Source organism: Chrysemys picta, chromosome 4, assembly GCF_011386835.1.
Source record: "Chrysemys picta bellii isolate R12L10 chromosome 4, ASM1138683v2, whole genome shotgun sequence".
Lineage (NCBI taxonomy): Eukaryota > Metazoa > Chordata > Testudines > Emydidae > Chrysemys > Chrysemys picta.
The window spans coordinates 60190454-60216069 of NC_088794.1; the positions used below are offsets into that span (position 1 = coordinate 60190454).

A 25616-nucleotide genomic window follows, 5' to 3' on the forward strand; every position below is an offset into this window, starting at 1 on the left:
ACTTTGGAAGAAGTATAATCCACACCGCCCTCTACGCACAAGAAAGACTTGCGGGCAAAGTACAAAGTTCAGCGGGAGGATGGCTTCTTAGGAATTTTGCTTAAAAAAACAATGTTGGCAGGAGAAACTTTCAGAAGAATGTGGCCCAATCTGATTTTTCTTTTGTTCTTTGAAGCTGTTTCCCTGAGGCACAAGGAATTCTTGGAAGGATATTGTTGGATTGTTTAAAAAACAACCACCACCCATCCACAACAACAACAAAACTGCAGCTGGAGCAGGTTGAGCGAGACAATGAAAGAGCACAGAGGTGGATGGTTTCTGCCAGTCCAAATCATGGCAGTTTGGTAGTGAACCAGAGGGTTCAGTGGTGTTGTAACCAAGTGGCTGGTTGTGAAATCAGTTAGTGGCTCTGTTTGGCTCTAGTGGATGGGTTTCTAAACAGACATCACCCCCTCAGTTGGCACTAACTGTCCATCTCAACACAGAGGTAAAAGTCTGGAACCGGAGCGCCCATCCAAGCCTAGGAATGGCTTCTGGAGATCCCAGTTGGGATGGGGTGAAGGCAGCATGCGTGGCTGCTGACCGCACCGATTGTGGTCTGTAGCAGGATATCGGTCAGTCTCTAGGACTGGCCATCTCTCCCCTTATGTCAGCAGAAAATCCACCACAAAAACAGTGACCCACGGTGCAGTTCCATCCCCATCCGTAGGGCAGCCTATGAAACAAGACAGGGAAAAGAACATAATAAAGAGGCCTGGTTTGAGTTTTGGGCGATTGTGCCTCTCTCTGGCCACCATCCCCGGCTGGGAAAGGCTTGCCTGGCTCCTGGCTCCCTGCATGTCCCAACATCAGCCTGCGGACAGAATGACTGTGAAGGAAAGATCCAGGTGTTAATGTTTAGCTCTTAAAGGAACATTGTCAGATTAAACATCCCATTAAAAAAAAAAAAAAAGGCAGAGGGGTCCAGACCTGTGTTTCTTTTAACCCCTGATATGGTTTAAAATGGGGGGAAATTTTAAAAATCTAATTCTCTTATTTGGTGGTGGTGGTTTCCTTTTTGACATTTCAGATCAGATCATTTCATTCTGGCTCCCAGGCACTAGCACAACGGGGCACTGTTTGGGTTGTAGATGGTGCAGGGGCACGTTGAAAAGAAATCCACGTTATTATACAACGAGGCTTTTCATTTTGTTAAGAAAGGGGGGAACGGTAAAAAAAAAGGAGAAATCAGTGTATTAAGATTAAGTTTTATTGTCTTATTTTCCCCAACAAAACTTTAAATTTAGGACCAGCCTGGCAATGTCTTTTTAAAATGGTGAGGGGAAAATGTTACTGCTGAATAGAGGACTTGAGAACGGGAGAAAGCTATCGGGGGTGATTCTGATCTCATTCACACTGCTTTTACATCAGTGTAACTCCATTTACTTCAGCAGAGTTACTCCTGATTTACACCTGGCTGGGTGAAATGGGAATCCGGCTCTAGGTGCTGAAGGAGGGACCCACTAAGGAGAAACTGCTTTTTTCAAGCAGCGAGGGGGATGTCTAGGTTAGGGATTTCTTCCCCTAGCCAGCTAGGTCCCTTCTCTGCATGCGCTGTTAGCCCCCTCCACCTGCCCCTTCATCCCTGGCCCTCCCCTTTGCCAGTGCTTCACTGGAGCATTTCTTTAAAATCTCTGCTTAGCCAGTGGGCGAGTGTGTCTGGTTTTGAGTGTGTCAGGGTGCATCATTCTTCTCATCCTCACCTGGCAGCTCTGTTCCCTCCTAGATCTCCCGCCTCAGTTTCCCCTCCTTGCACGTCCCTTCTCTCCTGACTGCTCCATGCCTGTGCCCACTCCAGCCTCTGTCTGTTCTGCCCACTGTGGCCTTCTCGCTTCCTCCTATCGCCCCCCCCCCCCCCCCCCCCGCTCCTCTCTGAGGCTCTGTGGAGACCCACTTGTCCTGGGAAGTGTTCCAGTTATGCAGACTGCACCCCCGTGCAGAAGGGTGCTGGCCCCCTCGTGCGTGTTCTGTATTGCAGTGGGTTGCACTGGACCGGGCCTGTGGACTGTAGGGTTTCCAGGGCCAGGGCTCTGTTATTGGGTCTTTTGTACGCCTGTAAATGATGTGTCCCTCCATTCAGCGCCTCCTGCCGGGGCAGAAGCAGAAGAAGAAGCGCCAGGAACCCACGCTGGAAGCCAAGCCCAAGAAATCAAAAGTGAAAAAGTTGGACAACCCAAGCCCAGCAGAGGAGCCCAGCACCCCCTCTCAGAGTAAGAGACGTGAGCAGCTCGACCACAGCTAGGGACAGGCAGCCCCTGGGAGTTGCGGACGGGGGAGATAAGAAATCGGGGAGGGTTCTGAATCTCTCACACACACCCCCATACCTGCTGCCCTCCCGGCTGTGCATTCCCTGAACAAGTTACTCTTCTGTGCCGGCTTCCTGCCTCTCTCCTCTCCAGCAGCGCTGGGACAGCCAGCAAAGCCCTGGGCTTGTCCCCAGAACAAGGCACCGGCCATCTCTGTGTGCCAGTGCCCGTGCTGGGACTGGGACTCGAGAATCCCAGCTGTCCGGCGTGCATGGCCCCTTACAGGGCACAAAACCAGCTGCTGGTAGAAGAGGTTGAGCCCCTGTCTGTGGTGGTGCCTTGCTGTACTGCCCACAAAGCAGTGCCAGGCCGGCCGTGCACACAGGCAGACACCTCCAGGCATTTAGCCTGGCACGGTGCCTAAACTTTGCCTCCAAGACGCAGGCCTGTGCTCTGGGAGTGACCCCCGGAAAGCGTATTTGGACCTAGACATGAGCCAGGGCCAACCCCACCTGTATGCCCGTACAAGCCCCTAAATATAGGGGCGTCCCATGTATGAGCTCTCCCTCCCGGCACACGTAGCCTCCCCTCCCCACTCTGATCCACCCCCTCTGGAAGATCACCTCGGGGCCTCACTTCCATGGCCTCCAAGAGACAAACGGCCCCGCCATCCTTCCCCAACGAGAGACACCCCCATCCACTTCTCCCCTCCTGCAGTGCGCTACGGGGTAAGTGGAGTCTGACTTCATTCCAAGCCGCACCACACCGAGCATGTGCCGTTCCGCCCCCACTGCCAACTCCCTGCCTGTCCCGGTCTGTGTTTCTGTCCTCACTCTGGCCGCTCTCACCGCATGCAGCTGTCAGGAAACTGAGGAAGAAGAAGGAGGAGGAGGAGAAACTGGAGGAGGAGAGTGAAAAGCAGCCCTACCCCAAATCCACCAAAGAGCCCAGGAAGAAGAAGGAAAGTCCCACGTCGCATTTCAGTGTGGCCAAAGCCTCGAAAAAGAAGCAGGGTAAGAAGGCGTTGGGCCGCTTCCACCCATGGGGTCTCTAATGCATGCTGCACACTCTCACACCCGCCACACCCAACCCTAGTACACAGCCACGACCAGACACACACCAGCATACAGGCCACAGGCTCCTGCCTGTGTCACAATCCAGCCACACACACTCGCAGCCCAAACACAACAGCCAGGCCTGCACGCCACAACACAAGTGCATCCTCGCATTACCACGGCAATCCAAACACAGCTTCACCACGCATACCCGGCCAAACACAACCCTTGTACACTGGCGTTGTGCTCCCAATCCAACACACTGCTTTGCACTCACAACCCGATCCAAACAGTTACGCCATGGAAATGCAGTCCACACACACATTCATTCATTCATTATATATATATATATATATATATATATATATACACGTGGCATTCACAATCCAGGACACAGCCCTGCACATATCCCACAATCCAAAATTCACTGCAACACAATCTCCATCCAAACACAAAACAGCATCGTGCGTCCCAGTCCAACCCAGCCCTCCCACACACACTGTGCACTTTCAATCCAAACCCATCTGAAAGCCTGCTTGAAAATGCTCTCGGCACCACTGACGAACCGACCCCCTCCACCCCTAAAAGGCAATGAAAGGCCGCGTCCTGGGAAAGTCCCCAGCTCCCACATAGGGTGAGTAAGACCCGGCTCTGCTTTCGGAGGACAGCTGCACAGATCGGGCAGGTGGCTGTTGCAGTTTTCGGCCCCATTCTAATGCCTGTCCTCTAATGCATGCCAGGCGAATATTTCACCCACCCTGACCCACCAGCTCCTGTTCATTGGTGGGGGTCTGTGGGCAATTGCTCCATTCCTTGTTACTGTCTCTCCAGGGGAGGGAGGAGGCGAGGGATAAAGGAAAGGACTCCCTGTGGGATGCATTTACTGCACAGACTCCTAGGAAAAGCCCAGGAGGCAAGACAGTCACTAGGTGGCAGCCTTGTACCACACGCCCCCCCCCCCTCCCCCACCACCTCCACAAACACACAAATTCTCTCTCTCCTGCATAATACAGTGGCCTTTATTTTCTAACCTGCTATTTCCTACAGGGTAAACTCCTGAGGTAAAAAGCTCTAGAGCCTGATCTACACTGGGGGAAACACCCCAGCATTTCCAACCAGGTTTGAAACTGGTTCAGCTGGTGTAGTGTAGTCCAGACTGGCCAAACTGGTTCTCAAAGTGGTTTGAATGTGTGTGTAGGGGGGGGGGGGGGAGGGGGGGGGTTTCCCAGTGAAGTCAGAGCAGCCCTCCGGACTGGAGGTTTCTACGAAGGTTTTTAAGCACACTTTTACACTTTCTTCTCACCCGGATTGATCCCATTTACACTGGCTGGCCAAGCCAGTTAGAAACCAGTTTTCCAGGAATCGTGATCAAATTTGGTTTGAGCCCCAGCACGGATTAGACTCCCAGATACTGGGTGAGTGAGGTGTAAGCAATGGGTGACATATGGCAATGGGTAGGTCCAGGTCCAGAGGGCCCCAAGCTAGTCCCCAGTTGTGGGGAAAGTTCCTCTAAACAGGGCAGGCGGAGCCGTCGCCACAGTCACGTATTAACGTGGCTATGTCCATTTTTCTTTAATCTTCTTCTCATCCCTGTTCCGCTCCCCCCCCCCCCCATCCCCGCACTTCCAGAGGACTCTGAGGAGGAGGAGGAGGCGGAGAATAATGACCCACCGAAAAAGCCAAAAAAGAAGCCCCCCAAAGAAATCCCAGCTGGAAAAAGCAGGGAGAGAAAACCCAAGCCAAAAGGTCAGCAGCTGGAACCCCGGAGAAGGGGCTGGCATGTGGAGGTGAACCCTGGGGGGAGTGAGCCCTGCTGCGTGAGTGAGTGAGAGGAAGGATGCTCCAGCAGTGAGGGCGCTAGACTAGGACTTGAGGGAGCTGGGTCAATTCCCTGCTCCTCCGCAGACTCCGGGTGTGACCTTGGGTAAGTCACTCCCCCTTTACGAGCCTCAGTCCCCTCTCTGTGCGATGGGGACCATAGCCCTGCCCGGTCATAGGGCGTGAGGTGCTCAGATGCTATGGTGAGGCAAGGCCTGGTGAGGTCCCCTCTGTCACTGGGGATCTGTGTGTATACATCAGAATCCCTCTCCTGGTAACGCCCTAGGGGACAGGAGTGGAAGGATCCTTTTGCTGCATATTTCCATTTCCCTGTCAACTGAGGCAGCTGGGCTGGAGCTGGTGTTTCTTTGCCTGGCTTCGGGATCCCTCCTCTGCCTCCGCCTTGCGAGCAGACAGCCCGGGAGTCAGATGGAGCTCAGCATTCAGAGTTGTTTGCAGAGCTGAGCTTCCGAAGCCTGAGGATCCACCGCAGGGCATTGAGGGGCGGACGAGGCTCTTTCCAATCAAGCACCCTTGAGACTAAACCATGGGGGATTCACTTCTCCCAGATGGAGTCCGAGTGCCTCGCTGGGGACTCCAGCGTATGGCTGAGGGAAAAGCACCTCCGCTGAAAGGGTGTTCTCTGCATTGTCTTCCAATTAGCAGTCTCCCAGAGGGACCAAGAGGGAATCTCTCTCCCTCGGGTCAGTGGAGCAGGCTCAGGCTGGGTGTTACGGGGGACACACTGCTAGAGAGCAGGAGATGGGGGCCTGGGACGCAGGCAGGTCATGGAGAGGGCAGCTCTGATCCAGGGAGAGCCAGGGCTCGGGGCTGGCCTGAGAGAAGCCCCAGCCAGAGATGGCGGGTTGCAATGGGTGGTTATTAGGGAAGTCGGCAGGACTAAGCGGTTAACACCCAGGCCAGGAATGAGCAGGGAGCACTGGCCAGCTGAGGCCCCAAGCCTCCTGGGAAGTGGCTGAGGGAGGAGGGCAGCAGAGGGCTGGGGCTGTCCTGTGTCTCCAGAGGTCCTGAAGTCATGTCCCTGTGTCCCCCTTCTCTCTCTCGTCTCCTCCCTGCCCCTTGCTCTCTCCCCTCAACAAACCTGGCTTTCCACCATTCCTCCCATTCCCTCTTTCCTTTCTCCCGGGCTTGTCCCCACTCCTCCCTGCCCTCTCGCCCTCCCTGCCCCATCTCTTACCCCTCGCTATTCCCTCTGCCCTCCCGGCTTGCTGCCCTTTCTCTCCCCTCCTGTCCTCACACTGTCTCCTTTCTCCCTCCCTGTAGGAGACAAAAGTGATTGCGATGCCAAGCCCAGAGCTGCCAAGCCCACGAAGAAGGAGCCAATGTCCATGTTCCAAGTGAGCGGGGACAAGAAGGAGAGAAAAGGCAAAAAGAAAGGTGAAGGGCGACAGCTGCCCATACATCCCCTGGGCCCCCAGAGCTCTCGTCATCCACAAAGGGTGCATGAGGAGTCACCACTGGTACCATGGGAGCCTTTGGGATATGGCTAGAGCTGGGTGGTCAGTTCTTGGATGGGAGACCTCCCAGGAAAACTCTGGTGATGCTTCAACAGGGGAAGCATCCTGCCCTGCCTCAGTGCTGACTCGGTTCCCCTGCACGTGGCTGTACGACGTTTGGATGAGGTCTGTGCAATCAGTAATAGACCCATGGCATGTCTCCGAAGAGTGCAGGTGCTACATAAGAACGGCCATACTGGGTCAGACCAAAGGTCCATCTAGCCCAGTATCCTGTCTTCCCACAGTGGCCAATGCCAGGTTCCCCAGAGGGAATGAACAGGACAGGTAATCATCAAGTGATCCTTCCCCTGTCGTCCATTTCCAGCTTCTGGCAAACAGAGGCTAGGGACACCATCCCTGCCCATCCTGGCTAATAGCCATTGATGGACCTATCCTCCATGAACTTATCTAGTTCTTTTTTTTACCCTGTTATAGTCTTGGCCTTCACAACATCCTCTGGCAAAGAGTTCCACAGGTTCACTGTGCGTTGTGTGAAGAAATACTTCCTTTTGTTTGTTTTAAACCTGCTGCCTATTAATTTAATTTGCTGACCCCTAGTTCTTGTGTAATGAGGAGTAAATAACACTTCCTTATTTACTTTCCCCACACCAGTTATGATTTTATAGACCTCTATCATATCCCCCAATAGTTGTCTCTTTTCCAAGCTGAAAAGTCCCAGTCTTATTAATCTTGCCTCATATGGAAGCTGTTCCATACCCCTAATCATTTTTATTGCCCTTTTCTGAACCTTTTCCAATTCCAATATATCTTTTTTGAGATGGGGCGACCACATCTGCAGCAGTATTCAAGATGTGGGTGTACCATGGATTTATATAGAGGCAATATGATATTTTCTGTCTTATTATCTATCCCTTTCTTAATGATTCCCAACATTCTGTTCGCCTTTTTGACTGCTGCTAGCCAGATCTTGACCAAATCCCACCCTGAGTAACTCCGTTCTCCTGAGCGAAATATCCCCTTGTCATGACAGATGTGTACGGTCCTTAGCTAACGTCTCTCGATGGCTTTGAGATCCTCAGACGAAAGACACGAGCGTTAGCACAGGGATCCGTAGCCCCTCTCTTGACTGATTCCTCTGTGCGCGTGTCTGCCCCCATAGCCCCAGCTCTCACGAACAGCGAGGCGGAAGACGACTCTGATTCCAGCACCAAGCCAATCAAACCCGACACGAAAAAGGACACGGCTTCCATGTTCCAGGCGGGAGGAGACAGCCACAAAGAGAAGAAGACCAAAAAGAAAGGTGGGTGCTCCCTGAGTGGGGGGTGCACCATGGTGGGCTCTGGGCACAGAAGGGTACAAGTCCCATTGCTCAGGGCCAGCAGCAGGGCAGCACATGGGCAGATACCAGACACCTGGGGTTACAAACTCTTCCATCTTCGTCAGGTGGGGGTATTATTGTGAGTCATATGTTTGGGCTCTAGAGGAGGAGGATGTATTGCCCCCTGCTGGCTAATTTAGCTAGTGGAATCGGCCGTGTCCTTTGACTTGCCTTGTGCAGAAATGCCACAGTGGCCGCTTGCCCAGGCCTGGCCAGCAGTTCAATGTGATCGAGTTAGGATCCCTCCCTTTGCTGGCAGAGTACCTATCACATTGCTTCAGACATGACCTGCCGCCACCGGTTGGCTGTGCAGGTCATTTAAAATGCTCTGCTCCCGGACGACAGGTTGTGCCGAGGGTGGCCGCTGCCTCTATAAATCAATGCACCAGCGCCCTCCACCTGCCAGTGCACTCAGCTCCTCCCCGCCATCCCGCTGGGTTGACGGGTTCTGGGCCACTTCTGGGCAGCAGAGCGGGCAATGCCCATTGTGTGTTTCTGTCTGCAGCTCTTCCCAAAGCCGCCGGAGAGGGGAGCGAGGGAGAGGCCTCGGAAAGCCCTCAGAAGAACTCCAATAAGAAAGGGAAAGGGAAGAAGTCCAAGAAGGTAAAAGGCCGGCAGGTCCGGGCTAATGGGCAGCGCTGGGAACGGGGGTTTCCTCACGGCTCCCTCACTCCTGGGTTATGGCAGCCCCAGAGCCAAGTCAAGGGGCATTTGCAGCAACTTTCTGGTGTTAATGCTGAAGGAGGGTGGGAGGATGCGCAGGCAGCCCATCTCGCAGAGCAGGGCCACGGAAAGAATAGAGGGTGGGCCTGCCTAAAGAGGCCCCCAGCAGGTTCCCGCAACAGCTGGCGGGAGGGGGTTGCCCCGGCAGGTCCCCACAGTGGCTGGGAGGAGGGGGTCGCCCTGGCAGGTTCCCAAGGTGGCCAGGGGGAGGAGGTTGCCCCGGCAGGTTCCCACAGTGGCTGGGAGGAGGAGGGGGTCACCCCGGCAGGTTCCTGCAGTGGCCAGGGGGAGGAGGGGGTCGCCCCGGCAGGTTCCCGCAGTGGCCAGGGGGAGGAGGGGGTCGCCCCGGCAGGTTCCCGCAGTGGCCAGGGGGAGGAGGGGGTCGCCCCGGCAGGTTCCCGAGGTGGCCGGGGGGAGAAGGGGATCGCCCCGGCAGGTTCCCGCAGTGGCCGGGGGGAGGAGGGGATCGCCCCGGCAGGTTCCTGCAGTGGCCAGGGGGAGGAGGGGGTTGCCCCGGCAGGTTCCCGCAGTGGCTGTGGGGACTAAGTTCAGAGAAGGGAAATGCTCAGGAGCCTGGCACTTGACTGGCCAGACCCAGGGGAAATGAGGAATATGGCCCAGGGAACAGCTCTGTGTCTGGACAGGAAGGGAAAGGTACCAAAGCGAGATGCGGCCGGGCACACGTCACGCAGTGGTGGGTGTGTTTCTGGCTGCTAACTCTTTCTTGCCGGAAAGCCCTAGAGCCTGAAATGAGCCCTCCCTAAAGCCTTCTCCCCTTTCCGTTCTGGGTGCCGGGCCACAGAAGGAGGAGAGGCCGCCATCCCCCATCATCGAAGTGGACAACCTGGAGGACTTTGTGCTGCGGCCGGCTCCTCTGGGGGTGACCATCAAGTGTCGGGTCACTCGAGACAAGAAGGGGATGGACCGGGGCCTCTATCCTACATATTACCTGCACCTGGACAATGAGAAAAAGGCAAGCAGTGAGGTCCCAGCATATTAGACTGCGGAGTATCCCTCCCAGGGGAGCGGGGCAAGCCCCTCGCTCAGAGTGAGAGCTCAGTGGGGAACAGTTTTCCCACGGGAGTTTTTGCACAATTTTTCCCACCCTGAAATGAGGCGAAAAGTCCCCGTCTCAGAAAACACGGTGAGCCTATGATCATCTCAACCAGCATCAATCGAAGTCTTCCTTTTTGAGACGTTCGAAACGTTTAATTTCCACTTGGACCTTGTAACTTGGTTTTTAACCTGGTGTTAGTTAAATTGACAAAAGGGAAAGTCATTTTGAATCGTAAAGTGAACGGTTTTGTTCTGGACCTATGGAATCGGCCGTCCTGGCAGCCTCAGCATGTTTCAAACGTTCTTCGAATCGGGAGATTGGTTGAAACCGACCTTAGCTCGGGCATTAAATTGACAAAAGGGAAAGTCATTTTGAATCGTAAAGTGAACGGTTTTGTTCTGGACCTGTGGAATCGGCCGTCCTGGCAGCCTCAGCGTGTTTCAAACGTTCTTCGAATCGGGAGATTGGTTGAAACCGACCTTAGCTCGGGCAGGAAAAACTTTTTTGGGGGAAATCCCTACCAGCTCTACTCAGGACACTTAAAGCCGGACAAAGCACTTGAAAATATACTATAGAGATGAACACTGGCCTAATGGGTCAGAAGCATCCCTAGCGTAAGCCTGAGGCAGCCACTGCAGTTACACCAAGGCTGAGTTTGTCCCAATGAGTCTGTCCCATCTCTACCTCCTGATATTCCATGGTGGTTTCCCCTCTTTGCTCCAGACTGAGAGCAGTGTTACGAACCCATGCAGCTGTGCCTGCGTACTGATGAGAGAAGGGTGACTGTCAGCACTCCTATTCGATTCAGGCCTACTGTGTCTGCCTGAAGATGCACCTCTCCCAGGAGCTGATGCCCCATTTCCAATGGTGATGCTGTTTCAGTGGCGCAGTTTTCACACTGCTCCTGGAGTAGGGCTGCAGCTTGCGATCTGAAATGCGTTTGTCCGCTGATTGATCTGTTCCCTTCCATCCATATTCCCACAATCCCTCTTGGGAGATACTCCAGGCTCTTTACATCCAGTGCAATTCTGTCGCTCCGCAGGTGCAGTTAGAAAGCCCTAGCCACAGCGGGTACGTCTACACTGCAAAGAAAAACCCATGGCTGTCCAGGTGACTTGGGCTCGGGCTGCAGGGCTGTTCCATTGCTGTGTAGACTTTGGGGCCCTTCCACCTCGCAAACCCTGTGTAGACATATCCTGAGAGCCCAAGTCAATTGACCCAGGCTCTGAGACTCTGCACAATGGGTTTTTCTTTGCTGCATAGATATACCTAGTGTGTGAATACAAGGCCCGGCACAGAACCGAACTCCCCAGGCTTAGCCAGTGTCTTTGAGAGTGTCTCCTTTTGGGAGACCCATAAGATGTCATCACAATCACAGCCCGGTGACATTGGGCCGCCACCCTCTCCCCTTGTGGCATGGTGTTCTGCTGCAGCATGGGTCATGTAAATGTCACAAGACTGGCACTCACAAGCTTGTCCTATTGCAGAAGCCAGAATGTCCGAGAGGCCTAGAGCCACTGTCCCCAGAGACTTTAAAAAGACCCCCCGAGGAAGGTAAGGATCCATGGAAATCTAAGTCTCAGACATGAGTCTAGCAGTTAGTCTGGAACATGGTGAGCTCCCTAGTCGTTCCCATCTCTTGTGGCAGTGGGTCTAGGCCCAGCTCCTGTGAAAGCTGCCTCCTGCGCTCCGAGCTTCTCCTGTGTGTTGACAGTTTCATTGTTCCAGGGAAGGCAACTGTCACAGGTGGTGGTGGTCATGGAGACAGAGACAGGCGATCTCTATGGTAGCTAAGGCCAGTCACCAAGGGGGCTTTGAATATCAGGACAGTGGCCTTGTACTGAGCTCTGTATTTACTAGGGAGGTAGTGCACTGCATGTTGTATTCCCAGCAGCCTGTTAGCAAGCAGCTTGAGTGTTTTGTGTCTGGTAGAACTTCTTCAAGGTGTGCGGCTTCAGTCCTACGTACTGTGAGTTGCAACAATTGAGCATCCCCCGCTCAGCCCCTGTAATCCAGCCCCCTCCTTCCCGTCTCTGACAGGTGTTCCTGCTGGCTGGTCGGAAGCGGAAAAAAAGCAAGACCTCGAACTACCTGATTTCCATTGATCCCACTGATTTGTCCCGAGGCGGAGAGAACTTCATTGGGAAGCTGAGGTACGAGAAAAGCTGTGGCACTGGGCAACACTGAGTCCTGGGCCACCTCCCATTTCCAGGAGTCCAGAGCAAATTCCCAGTAGGTGACAGTGCCAGGGAGTGAAGTGAGAATAGCCACTATATTGCAGCGTCTGCCCTGTACATCTGGAATCATGCCAGCCTAGGTCTCCTGCTGCCTGGGCTATTTCCTGCATTCTGCTGTTCCTGCGGCTCTGAAGCCCGATCTGCTGGGATTTGTGTAAAATCGTGGTTTAGCAAACGCTGCCGCACAGTGAAGTGAACGTTGGGAGGGACGGGGTGCTTGCACATCTAGGTCACGGGTTCAGATCCCATCCTGGTCGGTAATGAGTGAAAGTGGTCACCAACCGAGGGTTGTTCGGTGGCCTGCGTGCAGTGATTTGGTGGGTCCCAATCCTGTTCTCCGGGGACAGCTGTTCATATAATGAAAAGGGCCTTCGTACTTGACACGAATCAGCCCCCGGGCTGGCAGCCTCAGCGGAGCATCCAGGGATGGTCTGGGCCATTGGGACAGAACTCGTATCTCGGCCCTAGAGGGGTCCGTCCAGAGCAGGATAGGCCCATGGTGGGTGCAGTGTGAGAGCAGCCAGCCCTGTCCCCCCCTGGTCTGTCCCTGCTGCAGAGATACAGGGAGGACTCAAGTCTCCAGGACTGTCCATCTGGCTCCTTTCACTGGCACTAAATTGATGTCTAAAAGCTATCAGGAAACAGTGGGCAAGGGGTGATCCTTCCACCCCTGCTCCCTCACTTCCCGGGCTCAGGTGCAGTTTTCCCGTGTACATACCCTCCTTCCTACATGGAGATGTGGCCCACACTGCACCATTCAGATTTCTCCCCCCCACCCCCACTCCCCTATTCAGGCTGGTTGGCTTACTACCTACTGTGCAGGCACCACACTGATACTGCACGTAGGGTGGAAACTGGTCCTTCGATGGCTGACGTGGGGAGAACATGTCCCCCACAGACATGGGGAATGGGTCTTGCACTGAATCCCTCAGATGGAGGAATGAGTCCCACACAATTCAGCCCCCAAAAGAAAACTGTTGGAGGGAGGGGACCCAAGATTGGTGCGCATGCTGTTTAGGTTGCTGCTTCCCACTGCAGCCCAGCTGAGTCCTTCTGACTTTGTAGCTGGGGGTCACAGCTTTTCTGGCTGGAACTGGAGCCTCCTGTTACTAGATCTGGCTTCCGGACTGGCGCTGGGGGAGCAGGGAGGGGAGAACTGGCTCGTCCGGTTCTTTCGGAAGCAGAGAAAGGTCACCTCTTGACAGTGCTTTCAGCGAGGAGGAGTCCTGCACATCCCAGCTGCCTTCGCTGTGGGCCAGATGCGTTCACTGTGGTCTGTTGGAGCAGGGAGCAGGAGGTAGCTGTGTGTATGGCAGTTCAGAGACGGGTTCCACCCTATGAGCACCCTACCCTGTCGCATAAATGACAGGATGTTAGCTCAGAGCAAGTCAGTAGATATCGGAGGCTGGCTACCTCAGGCGTAGGCTAAACACAGAGCTGCCCAGGGAGCCAAGACCTGTTCTACCTGCAGAGTTGCACCAGTTTACCTAAAGGTGTGATTGTAAACTGATTTTGTTATACCAGCGCAACTCTGTGTGTGGACGCTCTTCGGTCAATGCAAACCTGTCTTCTTACATCGGGTTAGCATGAGTGAGTAACTTTGCAGGTGGAAGTTACAGAGAGAACCAGTTTAAACCCATATATGAGTGTCCACATGAGACTTTGCATCCCTTTTTAAACCCTTTTAAGTTAATCCAGTGCAAATTCTGTGCACAGACAAGCCCCTACTTATATGGGGGTGTAGCAGAGCCAGTGTGTGGGTGATTCCCGTGGCCTCTAAACTGGCCAGCGTCTGTGACATGCTATTCTCCCGCTGCAGATGGTTTTGTTTCTGCTCAGTTGTGTGTAGCAGGCACCTATCCAGAATCTTACCGACAATGCCCCTCAAAGCACGACAGCCCTGGTGTAAAGGAATCTGGGATGCACTTGCAGTTAGGAGACCTGCTTGGTTGCTGCGTTGGTGAAAAGGGTCATTGGCTAGCACGGTGGGATTGGAACCCCCAAGTCCCCTCCTTACTAGATCCGGCCCCACTTTGCTGGCATTTCCCTGGATAGCCATCTACACAAATGTGCTAGGCAAACTGATGGGCGTGATGGACCAGGGGAGCCGTGCACAAGGGGCAGCTGGGTCTGGAGGAAGCTAGGGAGCACTTCCATGCCTTGGGGTCTCATGTGGCCGTACAGAGCCTGGCCTGGTGCAGGTTGTTCCCTGTGCAGGATACAGCCCATGCCCCTCCCACCTCCCCATTAATCAGGTGCTTGTCAGTAAGTGACTGTCCTTGACAGACTCTGGTGGAGGAGAGCTGCTCCTGTCGCTCCCTGCGGAGAGATTTGGGTTTTGGGACCACTGCAAAGACCCCACGTCCCCTCCTGTTTCTTCCCTTTGATTGTGCTGCTGTGGAGCATCTGCTGAGATACCCTGGTGCCCCGGAGACCCCTTTCATAGCACCACAGAGGGTAACCTAAGGAAGGGCAAATAGAGAATCAGAAGAGGGGTGATGGTGCCACATACACCCCCCCTTCCCCAGGTCCTCAGCCTGATTTCTGTCTTTCGTTGTAGATCCAATTTAATGGGGACTAAGTTTACTGTGTTTGATAATGGTGTGAACCCCGACAGAGCAAATGCCGACTGGTCGAACGTGCGACAGGAGCTGTCAGCCGTCGTGTATGTAAGTAACAGGTGTAGGCTCTTTCCACCCCACCCCCACCCCTCCGGTAGAGAGCCGCCCTCGCTGGGCAGCATCCCACAGTGGCTGCCCAAGGTCTCAGACTCCTGTGCCCATTGTGGTCTGTGCCAGATCGGGAGAGTCCTGGATTCATTGCCAGTAAGCACGGCTGTCCTGCATCCTGTCCTGGAGAGCGGAGGTCTGTTGCTCCACCGGGCGGCGGCGGGGCGAGGTTCTCCCAGCTGCATGCACATCTGGATGGGAGGCGGGGCAGTGTGGAGCACTGCGTATCCCAGTCACGATAGGGAGTCCCAGACGCACGCTGCTGGTACCAGTGGGTCAGGAAACAGCTGCTAAGTCTTGGAGTGGGATGTTTGTTCTCCCTGTTCAGCATGCGTGAGCCTCTGGTGACGTACTGTGAGACCGCTGGGGTTTCTGTTTCAGGAGACAAATGTTTTAGGGTTCAAAGGACCCCGGAAAATGACCGTGATCATCCCTGGAATGAATTCGGACAATGAGCGGGTGCCAATCCGGCCCCGAAACGTAAGTCGGCGCACCAGCCAGCAATGGTGGGAGCAGGACCCCCTTTCCTCCGTGGCATAGCCCACTTCTTAGCAATCCCTAAGGGAGGTGATACTTCCCCACCCAGGCACTCAGATACCACGGGGACAGGCACAGTATAAGAACTAGAACAGAATGGCAGAAGCCTACAGCTTGGAGATGATTTAAAGGGGCATGGCCAGCTCCCCTTGATGTCAGGAGTATGGGGGTGTGCACACATGGTACACAGCCTCATACGGACCCCGCACACCCCGGGAAATAGTCGCAGGGACTCCTAGGGGTAGAAAGACTCGCTCTGCCTCCTGAGCGTGTTTTCTTGCTGGTCCCAGGATAACGACGGGCTGCTTACGAGATGGCAGAACAAGAACATGGACAACCTCATCGAGCTGCACAACAAGGCCCCGGTATGGAATGACGAGACCCAGTCTTACGTCCTGAACTTCCATGGCAGAGTCACCCACGCCTCCGTCAAGAACTTCCAGATCGTACACTGCAACGATCGTAAGTCCGTAGGGAGAGTCACCCCGCAAGGTCGATTTCCCCGGTCAGGGAGCAGCGTGCGAGACACAGGCGATTCCCGCCAAAGGGGTGGGGATTGTCAGTCTGGAGGAATCTCACGCCATCTCTCCGGCTTAAGTTTTGTGCTTGTGAGCTTCGTTCTGGTCATGGTGAGCAGTGTTATCCTGGAGGAGAGTTGCTGTGTCCGTGGGATATGAATGGAAAGCTGATCTGGGTCTTGATTGGCACCAGATGGGAACTGGGAGGATATGGTGTCCTCAGCAGCTTTTCATGCTGAGGTCAGGAGGTGGGCTGCTGCGGTCTGTCCCCAGAACACAGTCCTGGCGCCCTGCTCTGGGGCTCGCACGTTACTGACATGGCAGCTACGGTGCTGGGCACGCACCTTACTGAGCACGGTCACTTCATTCGCCCTTTCTGCTCCCCGGGCGTAGGTAGCATCTGAGCCAAAGCGAGTTTCCGCTCCTGATGGTCACAGGGGGTCAGCGGAGTCTGCTCAGCTTCAGGCATCAGCTGGAGAGTCAGACATCCAGTGGTGGGGGCAGAATCTTTACCTGGGGGAGAAGGAACAGTCCCAGCAGGCTAAGTGGGGGGATTGGCAGCTAGAAAGGTCTTGTTCCCGCTCAGAAACTTGCAGTCCATTTGAACTGAGAGGAATCCTGGTGGGAGTTTCCGGACCATAATCTCACTTTAAATAAGGGGCTACGCTCTGCAAGGAACCTGCTCGGAGGGAGCGTTGGGCCCATTGCGCGAGCAGAATGGTACCCCTTAGGAGCCTTGCTGCTCACCGCCCTGGGCCCATGGCGGGCCAAATTCCTGCTCTGTGTGGATCGTGCTGGAGTGGAGCACCAGAGGGAGCCAGAGGGCCAGGCAGATTGTACTAGGGGACTGGGGCTACGTGGGTCTGGTGGACGGGGGAGCTCTGCAGTTCGGACGAAGTTCTGCAGTTCCCCAGCCTGGCTCGTGCAGCTTGAGCCTGGAACCTTCCTTGGGCACGGTTCTAGCGGCAAGGAAACTGTTCTCCTCTGGGCCTTTAAACAAGGGCTCTGCCTTGCCGTGCTCCCGGCTTAGCTTCTCGCTGCTGGTCACTGGATGAATAACTAGAATAAGGCCCTAGGATGACGCTGTCCAGAATTCCCCAGCCAGACCATCCGTGCCGCTGCTCACTCCTGGTGGGGCCCCCGCTGATGGGGAGAGCTCCCGGAGCAGGTCACTCCACCAGGGCCCCAACCTGGGCCAGCTGGGCCCAAGCCCGGAGCTGGGGGAGGCGGGACATGAGAGGCAGTGAGCACCCCCGCACCGAAACCCATTCGATAAGCTAAGTGTAGAGCCCGGAAAGGCTCATGGACCAACTCTAACGCTGGTGTAAGCAAGCCCAGCTCCCACTGATGCCAATAGCTGAGCGTCTGCCTACACCAGCGTTACATGGGCCCCTTTTGTGGTTGGTTTTGAATCCATTGCATCTGAACTCCCCGTATCCCATGTATGATCATAGAGGGAGAAATTCTAGGAATTATTTGGGGCCAGTTCTCTGGGCCTGTGCTCTGCTGGAAGTCAGGCTAGATCAGGGGTAGGCAACCTATGGCACTCGTGCCGAAGGCAGCATGTGAGCTGATTTTCAGTGGCACTCACCCTGTCCGGGTCCTGGCCACCGGTCCGGGGGGCTCTGCATTTTAATTTAATTTTAAATGAAGCTTCTTAAACATTTTAAAAACCTTACTTACTTTACATACAACAATAGTTTAGTTATATATTATAGACTTATAGAAAGAGACCTTCTAAAAACGTTAAAATGTATTACTGGTATGCGAAACCTTAAATTAGAGTGAATAAATGAAGACTTGGCACAGCACTTCTGAAAGGTTGCTGACCCCTGGCCTAGATGATCACCATGATCCCGTCTGGCCTTGGAATCTATGAAAACTCACCTCTGGGCAGAGTCCCAGCGCAACCACTTATGTCCCCCAATATGCACCACGTAAGTCCTCAAAAATCAGGCCTGTGGGGCTTAAAAGAGCTCAGGGCTAAATTTTCAAGCACTCAGCACCCACAAATGGGGCCCGGCGCTTTGGGAGCTGAGCTCTTTGGGAAACCTGGCCCCGAGCGGGGGGTGGGGTGGGGTGGTGATGGCTCCTAGGTGTTCAGCAATCCACAGACCTTGTTCAGCCTCTGCTCGGGGGAGTGAGTCTCACCCAGAGGCCGAAACAATCCTGTGTTGGCTCCGTTCCGAGGCTGATGCTGGAGACAGAATGACATTTTACTTGGTTGGCTTCATGAGTTGGCTGGATTTGGAAGGTCCCTGAGGATCAGTCAGAGGGTTCGAAGTTCAGACAGCTGACTGCTTGGGGACTGTCGGGCTCCACCCACCCTGTACCCCAGACTCGCGGCAGAGACCACCTGCGAATATCTGAGCGAGGGCAGCTCAGCGGCTTTATGAAGCATGCAAAGCAGCGAGGGACTCTTCTGCCTGTCACCTGTCCAGTCCAATCAGGGGATGTTCGTGTCCAGAGTGTTGGATTACAGGACAGAAAGAACCTGTTGGGGGGCCCCCCGGTTATTTTTACAGATTTCCTGTCACCCTCGCTGGTGTAACAAAAGGAAGCCACGGGAGAGGCTGTGGGCTGGGGGAGTGCCACTGCTGTGCTGAGAATGGTCAGGTCAGGAATTCTAGCAAGGGATCAGTTTCCCCTTGGGAGAGGCAGTATTTGGGGCTCCTGTGTTCTCTTACCCTATCGGCGCTGAGAGGGGAAGGGCTGGTTCTGCTGATTAAATGGCAACGCTTATTGTCAGGCAGGTGGCTGAGTTCTGCCCCCACCCTGCTCAGTCCCCTCCTGTCTGCTGGGTTTGACATTTGAGCGAGAGCCCCGCGGCCTTTCAGTCCACCATGGCACGGTGCTTCACTCAGCCACAGCCTGGGAGCTGGCAGCAGGTGCAGGACCCACACATTCAAACTCGGAGACATGACGCATTGCTTCTTTGGAAGGTCACCTTCGATGGACAAACTGCAGAGGCTGGGTTCAAGCTGAGCCCCTGGGCATCCAGATCCCTAGGGGTACGACTTCAGCCACTGGGAGCTGAAAAACTGAGCTGGAAATGTCATCAGATGGACTTCCTCGTGGGTTTTCTGGCTGGGCTGCTGGGGGTAACAGCACAGACAGGAATTCAGAGGTATAAAGGAGCACTTCATCCGGTGCCTCCTCCTAGTCAAGGATCTCAAAGCTTTGACATGCATTAATGAATCAAGCCTCTCAACCTGTTTAGTTATCCCTGGGTTACTGATGGGGAAACTGATGCAGCTCACGAGGTTCAAAGTGACTGGGAGGGACCAGGACGCTGGAGATCTGAATTCTGTTCTGGGCTCTGCCATAGACTGCATAGCCTTGGGTAGTCTCCTAACTTAAGCCAGAGTTTTGGCTGCCTGGATGGTTCGAGGGTGTGGGGCTTTGACCCTTGGCACTCAGATTAGCCCAGGAACCTGTTCGTGTGCGTTTTTGCGCTGATGGTCTCTTATCTCCTCTCTTTCAGCTGACTACATTGTGATGCAGTTCGGCCGTGTGGCAGACGACGCTTTCACCATGGACTATAACTACCCCATGTGTGCTGTGCAGGCTTTCGCCATTGCCCTGTCCAGCTTTGATGGGAAGCTGGCCTGTGAATAACACGCCTGGGAGCCCTACGTCCCTGACTTGTACTGAGCCTAGGCCAGTCGGAGGGGCAACGTTGCCAGTTGGAATGGCTGAGCAAGGCAGGGGTTTGCCTACAATACGGGGATCTGTGCTGACGCTCGAGAACCCGTGAATCACACTGCGGATGTGAATAACAGCTGGACTGGTGTTACTAATGTTACCTGTCCACATCTGGAGAGTGGAGCTGAATGAGACCAAGTGGAGTCGTTAATTGCAAATACGTATCCACTGATTAGGGTGTAGCAGGTCAGATATCACACAGTCACCCTTCCGTCTTCCTCAGCTTCCACCCTGATGGAAGAGATGGCCCCAAGCACTGCAAAGACGCTCTTTTAAGCTATAGTGGGTTGGATCGTTACTGTAGAATACCAGAGTACTCTTTGTACTCTTGTCTCCATTGAGTCTCTGGGTGGTTCAGAACTGGCCACTTGTCCCAGACTACAAAGCAGCTATATATTTAGCAGATGAGCCCGACAGTTGCTCTGACATCATCCTTTCAGGAAGTTCCTCAGAATCCCTGAAATACTTTGTTTTTTAGATTCTGTTTTATATATTGTAGCATTAGGTTTAAATGACACAGGTGGGGGAGCAGGTTGTTTTAATTTGTTTTCTTTGTACTGATAATGGTCAATAAATGAAGAACTGTGGGACAAGTCTCTGTTCATTAAAAAAATGAAATTGAACTTCGTGCTGGACCAGAGTGCTTTCTATATCCCCAGAATAGGTACAGCAAGGGAATGGAAGGGTAAGTATCCCTCACATGCACTGTCCAGCCAACGTGATTCCTCCCTCTCCAGGCAGAAGATATATTGGATTCTTGGAGAGCAATACTCTGACCTCTAGTTATGCAGCAGACACGGCTGGTTCATGGAGAGCACCAGTCTGGGATGTACTTGTGAAGGTGCTTCTAACCAGCACCGGGCACAAGCTTCGTCAAGAGCTTATCTGGATTTTGTAGGAGCAGAGATGGACCTAATTCCAAACCTATGCATTACCATCTCCCCTGTGCACCCATTGGGAAGTGGACCCTTGTGACTATCTGGGCCCACATCCACAACACCAGCACCACCTGACGGGTCTACTAGTAACTGGAGTATTGGGATAAAGCCTTATGCTCCACTAAAGGTACCACCCGCAGGGACCTGATTGGAGAAGCTCCGGAATCCCTGATTTGGCCAAGTACACTATTTAAGCTAGAAAGAGACACAGTAAGTTGTCTGTACAACAAGGTGGATCCTGGCTTGTTGCTACCACAGACCCTGCCATCTGCTACCTGACTTCCAGTCTTGTTCCCAATCCTTGCCCTGTTCCTGGCTCCTGCCCTCAGCCTCATCCACTCACTGAATCCTGTCACCCTGGTTCCCAACGGCCCCAGCTCTGACCCTAGGCTACAACTCCTTGGATTCCGCTGGCCCTCGGCTGTGACCTCGACATTGGCTCTGACCACTGGGTGTGGCTGCCCAAGCCCCTCTGACACTCCTCCTCCCTTGCTTCTGACACCCAGGGCCTGATTCTCCATTGCCCTGTGTCTTGCGTAGTCATTTATAGCAGCGCAAACGGGATATAAAATGCTGCCATTGTGACTGGGTGGCGTTGGGCACTTGCTGTGCCACATAAAATGCTGGGCAATGGAGTCTCTGTCCATGCTCTGAGGTCGTTAACCTTTCCTTACGCTCCAAGGAGTCAGCCCTTGAGGAACTCCAAATCCCCTCTGCATGGTGTATGTAATCTCCCTCCTCCCCTCCCTACAGGCCTTTCTGAATGAGAATGGCCCCAGAGCCACTTGCTTTGAGTATCCAAATCTTGCCAAGGGGTGCAAATATTGAAGCAACCAGATGAGGCCATAGTAATGTAAAATCACCCGCATCAAGTGTGTGGAAGGTAAATGCAGCCGGGCTGCTCCATAAAGGAAAGATTCAGAGCCAGCCCCCTCCTAATGGGAGGGGAATCTTTTAAAAGACAGCCTGTGCCTTGAGTTATCTTTATTAGACGAATAGGAATTGCAAACACTCCCACCCCTCTCTAGCCTCCCTGCCTAGCAGGCAGTGCAGCCTGCAGCCACACAGCCACTGGCTGGGATCCGGTTCCACCGGACAAGTTGAGCATGATTAGGTTGGGTCCTTACTCGGAGGAGAGACCTCAAGGGGAAAATGCAAGGTGCTACAAGGAAGTGCTGGCAGTGACTCAGAAGGCGTGGAGCTCTTCCTTCTGAGTCAGTACTTATGTATTGATTAGGGCTGTGGCCTTGTCTCTCTGAAAAGTCCTCCCACCCCAGCCTTCTGACCACTCATTTCAGCTCTCCAGGGTGTTTTCTGGAAGAGCAGGCACATTTGAAATTTGGCCAAGACACTAGGGCTAATTTGGGTAACTAGCTTTTGCCTACTGAACAGTCTCCTTTCTGCTTCAATTGGCTGCCATGCTATTTTTCACTTCCTGTCCTAAACTGCTGCCCAGTGCTGTGGGGTATCATCCGACTGTTGTCTGTCAGTGAATCACGCAGGCAGGGCCGGCTTTAGGAAATGCGGGGCCCAATTCGAACATTTTCGGCGGGGCCCCAGCAGGGATGACTATAAAAAAAAAAATGTCAAAAAAGCCTTTCATTACTTAGCAACCGATTCCCTATAAAAAGTTCTGATTTAAGGGCTGTGCCACAGTATGTATTTTTTGTACCAATAGGGTTACCATACGTCCGTATTTCCTCCCGGACGGCGATTTACGAACCAAAAAGCCTGACATGTCCGGGAAAATATGGATGTATGTTAACCCTACCTAAAGTTATTTTTTAAAACGATGGGCCTGAACTAGAAATGAGCTCCGTTTCACATGTGTGGGTCCCCACCACTCCCTGGGGGGGTGTGCACATGTGTGGGTCCCAGCTGCTCCCTGCCCCCCTCATTGAAGCAGGTGTGCAGGGTTATGCCCTGGGAACTGCAGGGCACCACTGGACATGGGGCTGGCTGGAGGCAGGGCAGGGCTGACTGGAGGTAGGGTCTGGCTGCAGGCAGGGCAAGGGGTGCGAGTCTGGCTGGAGACAGAGGAGTGCGGGACTGGCTGGCTTCAGGCAGGGGGGGTGCGGCAGGGGTTGGCTGGAGACAGGGCAGGGGGTGCGGGGCTGGCTACAGGCAGGGCAGGGGGTGCAGGGCTGGTGCGGGAAGGGGTGTGTGCGGGGCTGGCTGGCTTTGGGCAGGGCCGCAGGGGGGTGCGGCAGGGGTTGGCTGGAGACAGGGCCGGGGGTGCGGCAGGGGCTGGCTGTGGGCAGGGGGTGCAGGGCTGGCTGCGATCAGCGGCAGGGCAGGGGGTGCGAGGCTGCTGCAGGTAAGATGGGGGTGCAGGGCAGGGGGTGTGGCAGGAGCTGGCTGCGGGCAGGGGGTGCAGGGCTGGCTGGAGACAGGGCAGGGGGTCGGGGCTGGCTGGAGACGGGCTGGCTGCGGGTAGGGGGTGCGGGGCTGGCTGGAGGCAGGGCAGGGGGTGCGGGGCTGGCTGGAGACAGGCTGGTGCGGGCAGGGCAGGGGGTGTGGGGCTGGAGACAGGGCAGGGGGTGAGAGTCTGGCTGGAGACAGAGGCTGGCTGCAGGCAGGGCAAGGGATGCGGGGCTGGTGCGGGCAGAGGGTGCAGGTACAGCGGGCAGAGGGTGCGGGTACAGCCCACCCTGTACGGTAAGTGCCCCCTCCTCCTCCTCCTCCTCCTCCCTACCCCACCGGGGTAGCAGCAGCAGCAGCCCGGGGCTCAGGGCCTATTTAAAGGGCCCGGGAATCCCCTGCTTCCACCGCCCCAACCCTTTCAATAGCCGCGGGAGCCCTGGGGAAGCGGCGGGGCTCCAGTGGCTATTTAAAGGGCCAGGGCGGTAGAAGCAATGGGACCCCCGGACTTTTTAAATAGCCCCCAGAGCCCCGCAGCCCTACCCCAGGGCTCCAGCAGTGGGGCTCTGGTGGCAATTTAAAGGGTCTGGGGCTCCCTGGGGAAGCCGGGCCACCCGGGTACAGCACACTGGCTCTTGCCGGTACACCGTACCTGGGCTTGGGTGCGGGGCCCTCTTAGGGGCGGTCATGGCCTCTGATCTCCCCCAGAAAAGCCAGAGAGGCAGTGACCCAGTGCTAATTATAGAATCTTAGAAATGTAGGGCTGGAAGGTACCTCAAGAAGTCATCCAGTCCAGGCCCCACCACTGAGGCAGATTCAAGTAAACCCAGCCACGCAGTGTAGTAACGGGGTATAAAGTACCTCCTTACTGCTCATAGCTCAGAGGGGAGAGCAGGCTTTGCTGAATCACTGCACCCATTGTCAGGGGCAGGTAGGTACCAGAGCCTGACTTTCTACCCCTCCTGGGCTGTGCAGTTATAAGAAGTATGACTAATGCATAGTGATGTTTATGGTCCCAGATGACTGATTTTTAAAGACAAATTATTAAAAAACCAAACCACTGCTTCATGGTGTGCTTCAGAGGAACTCCCAAAGAACTGCCATCTTTCACAACGGCCATCCTCTCCCCATGTTCTCAAGGAGAGTGGGCCCACCAGCTGCCATCAGCCGCCCTCTGGGGTTGATCCCTGGGAATTCTTGGAACCATATGGGTTCTCTTTGCCAGTCAGGCACAGGGCGGGAGGAGAAGGGAGTTACAGCTGGAGAAGACTTTGTAGAGCTCCTCTGTCCCAACTCCTGGGGCCCAATGCAGGATGGCCCCTTACAGTATTATTTCCTAGTGTGTGATGTCTCAGCCTCTCTAAATGATGGTGGAATCTCTTGCTGAACATCCTGCAGAGCTCACATCAGGTGTCTGAGGCACTAGAGGGTTTTGTAGCTCATCCCCCTTTACCAGGATGTAGTGGATTGTCCCCATCTGTTGCCTTGTTGCATCAGGAAAGGTGTGGCCTAAGCATGGAGGAGATGGTGGGGATAATTCATCCTACCACCAACAGGCAAACTGGACACATCCAAGACTTATCTCCTACAACCACACAGTGAGAGCTGAGGACCTCTTGTGTGGTTAAAAAGTGAAGCATTAGGCAGGTCAGACCCCTTTGCTCCAGATCAGAGCCTCTGTCCCCATTACATTCACTGTTCTTCTGTGCCTGCAGCCTCTGATTAGGGATAATCAAAGCGTAGAAAGTAAGAACCTTCAGCCCAGATTCCAAACTGGAACCAAACTGCTGCGGAGACAGGAAAAAGTCTGGATACTTTCTGAGGGTGGGTTTTTTCATGTTCTTCTTGATTACCTGAGCATAGATGGAAGAGGAAGAGCCAAAATTCACCAAGAACAGCAGTTCAGTGCTATTTGGGTCCATCAGAAATGGGGCACCTATAAGGTCATTAAAAGGCCTGGTACAAAACTTTGCCTAGAGTTGGGTTTTTTGTTTTTGTTTTTGGTGGGTACCGTCCAAATCAAACATCTGAACCTTTTCAGTTTTGCCCATTATTGTCTCTGATCCCCAGAAAAATATTGTTTTACCTAATCCAAATACCAGCCCAACACAACCTAAACAATTATTGTGACACTACCGCAGAGAGCCAACACAAAGCTAACTGAAAAACAGAACCCCCCGTATATAAACAACGAGCACCTTTCAGAATTACTTCAATATGTACAATTCTAGCAACATATGCATGTAGCCAACAACATGCACGCACGTGTAATCCCAAACTCGGGTACACTTACAAATAATTAAAACTGAAACCAACTGCAGCACAAGAAACAACTGAAAACAATTTAGTAGGGCAGGAGATAGTTGGTCCTTTGTTTGCTCCGGCTGTTAGTGCCAGAGACAACAGAAGAGAAAAAGGGTTGAAGCAGTTGAAATGTGCATCTGTTTTGTGCTACCGAGAGTGTGATGGATACAAAGAAAGACCAATGTGTGAAGATGGTGGGAGGGGCAAAAGGAATGTTTGCTGCAGGGGAAGATGAAAAAATAAGAGACCTTATCAACTTCATTTAGGCTTAAAATATTTTTTCTTTTAAAGAGTTTTACAGATTTCACCCCAAGTGAAATGCTCACAGCTATGTTAATTGCATGCCTCCTTAGCCCATTAGAAACACAGAGCATGGAGCGGGGGACAGCATCATTGTTTGTCCAATGAACCAGTAGGGCGATGCATTTGAGTTTCACAACTCTGACAGTTGCACGCAATGGAAAGTGGAAAAAAAATATTACACCCTAAAGTA

At 53.9% G+C, this 25616-nt stretch overlaps 1 protein-coding gene across 4 annotated transcripts in view; it reads left to right on the forward strand.

Moving 5' to 3' along the window:
* The window catches only part of TULP1 (TUB like protein 1), a 37218-nt gene extending 17111 nt beyond the window's left edge, over window positions 1–20107 (forward strand). Inside the window, exons 3-14 of one of the 4 annotated variants that reach the window (XM_005311656.4) lie at window positions 2120–2249; window positions 3143–3298; window positions 4970–5086; window positions 6443–6556; window positions 7796–7936; window positions 8520–8617; window positions 9540–9710; window positions 11835–11947; window positions 14592–14700; window positions 15142–15240; window positions 15588–15759; window positions 19300–20107. In XM_005311656.4, coding sequence (XP_005311713.1) covers window positions 2120–2249; window positions 3143–3298; window positions 4970–5086; window positions 6443–6556; window positions 7796–7936; window positions 8520–8617; window positions 9540–9710; window positions 11835–11947; window positions 14592–14700; window positions 15142–15240; window positions 15588–15759; window positions 19300–19433 — 1554 coding nt within the window. In that variant the 3' untranslated portion in view covers window positions 19434–20107. The remainder of the gene's footprint in view (window positions 1–2119; window positions 2250–3142; window positions 3299–4969; window positions 5087–6442; window positions 6557–7795; window positions 7937–8519; window positions 8618–9539; window positions 9711–11834; window positions 11948–14591; window positions 14701–15141; window positions 15241–15587; window positions 15760–19299) is intronic. The other 3 variants (XM_008175793.4, XM_042861498.2, XM_005311657.4) reach the window with 3 other exon arrangements.
* The last annotated feature ends 5509 nt before the right edge of the window (window positions 20108–25616 follow it).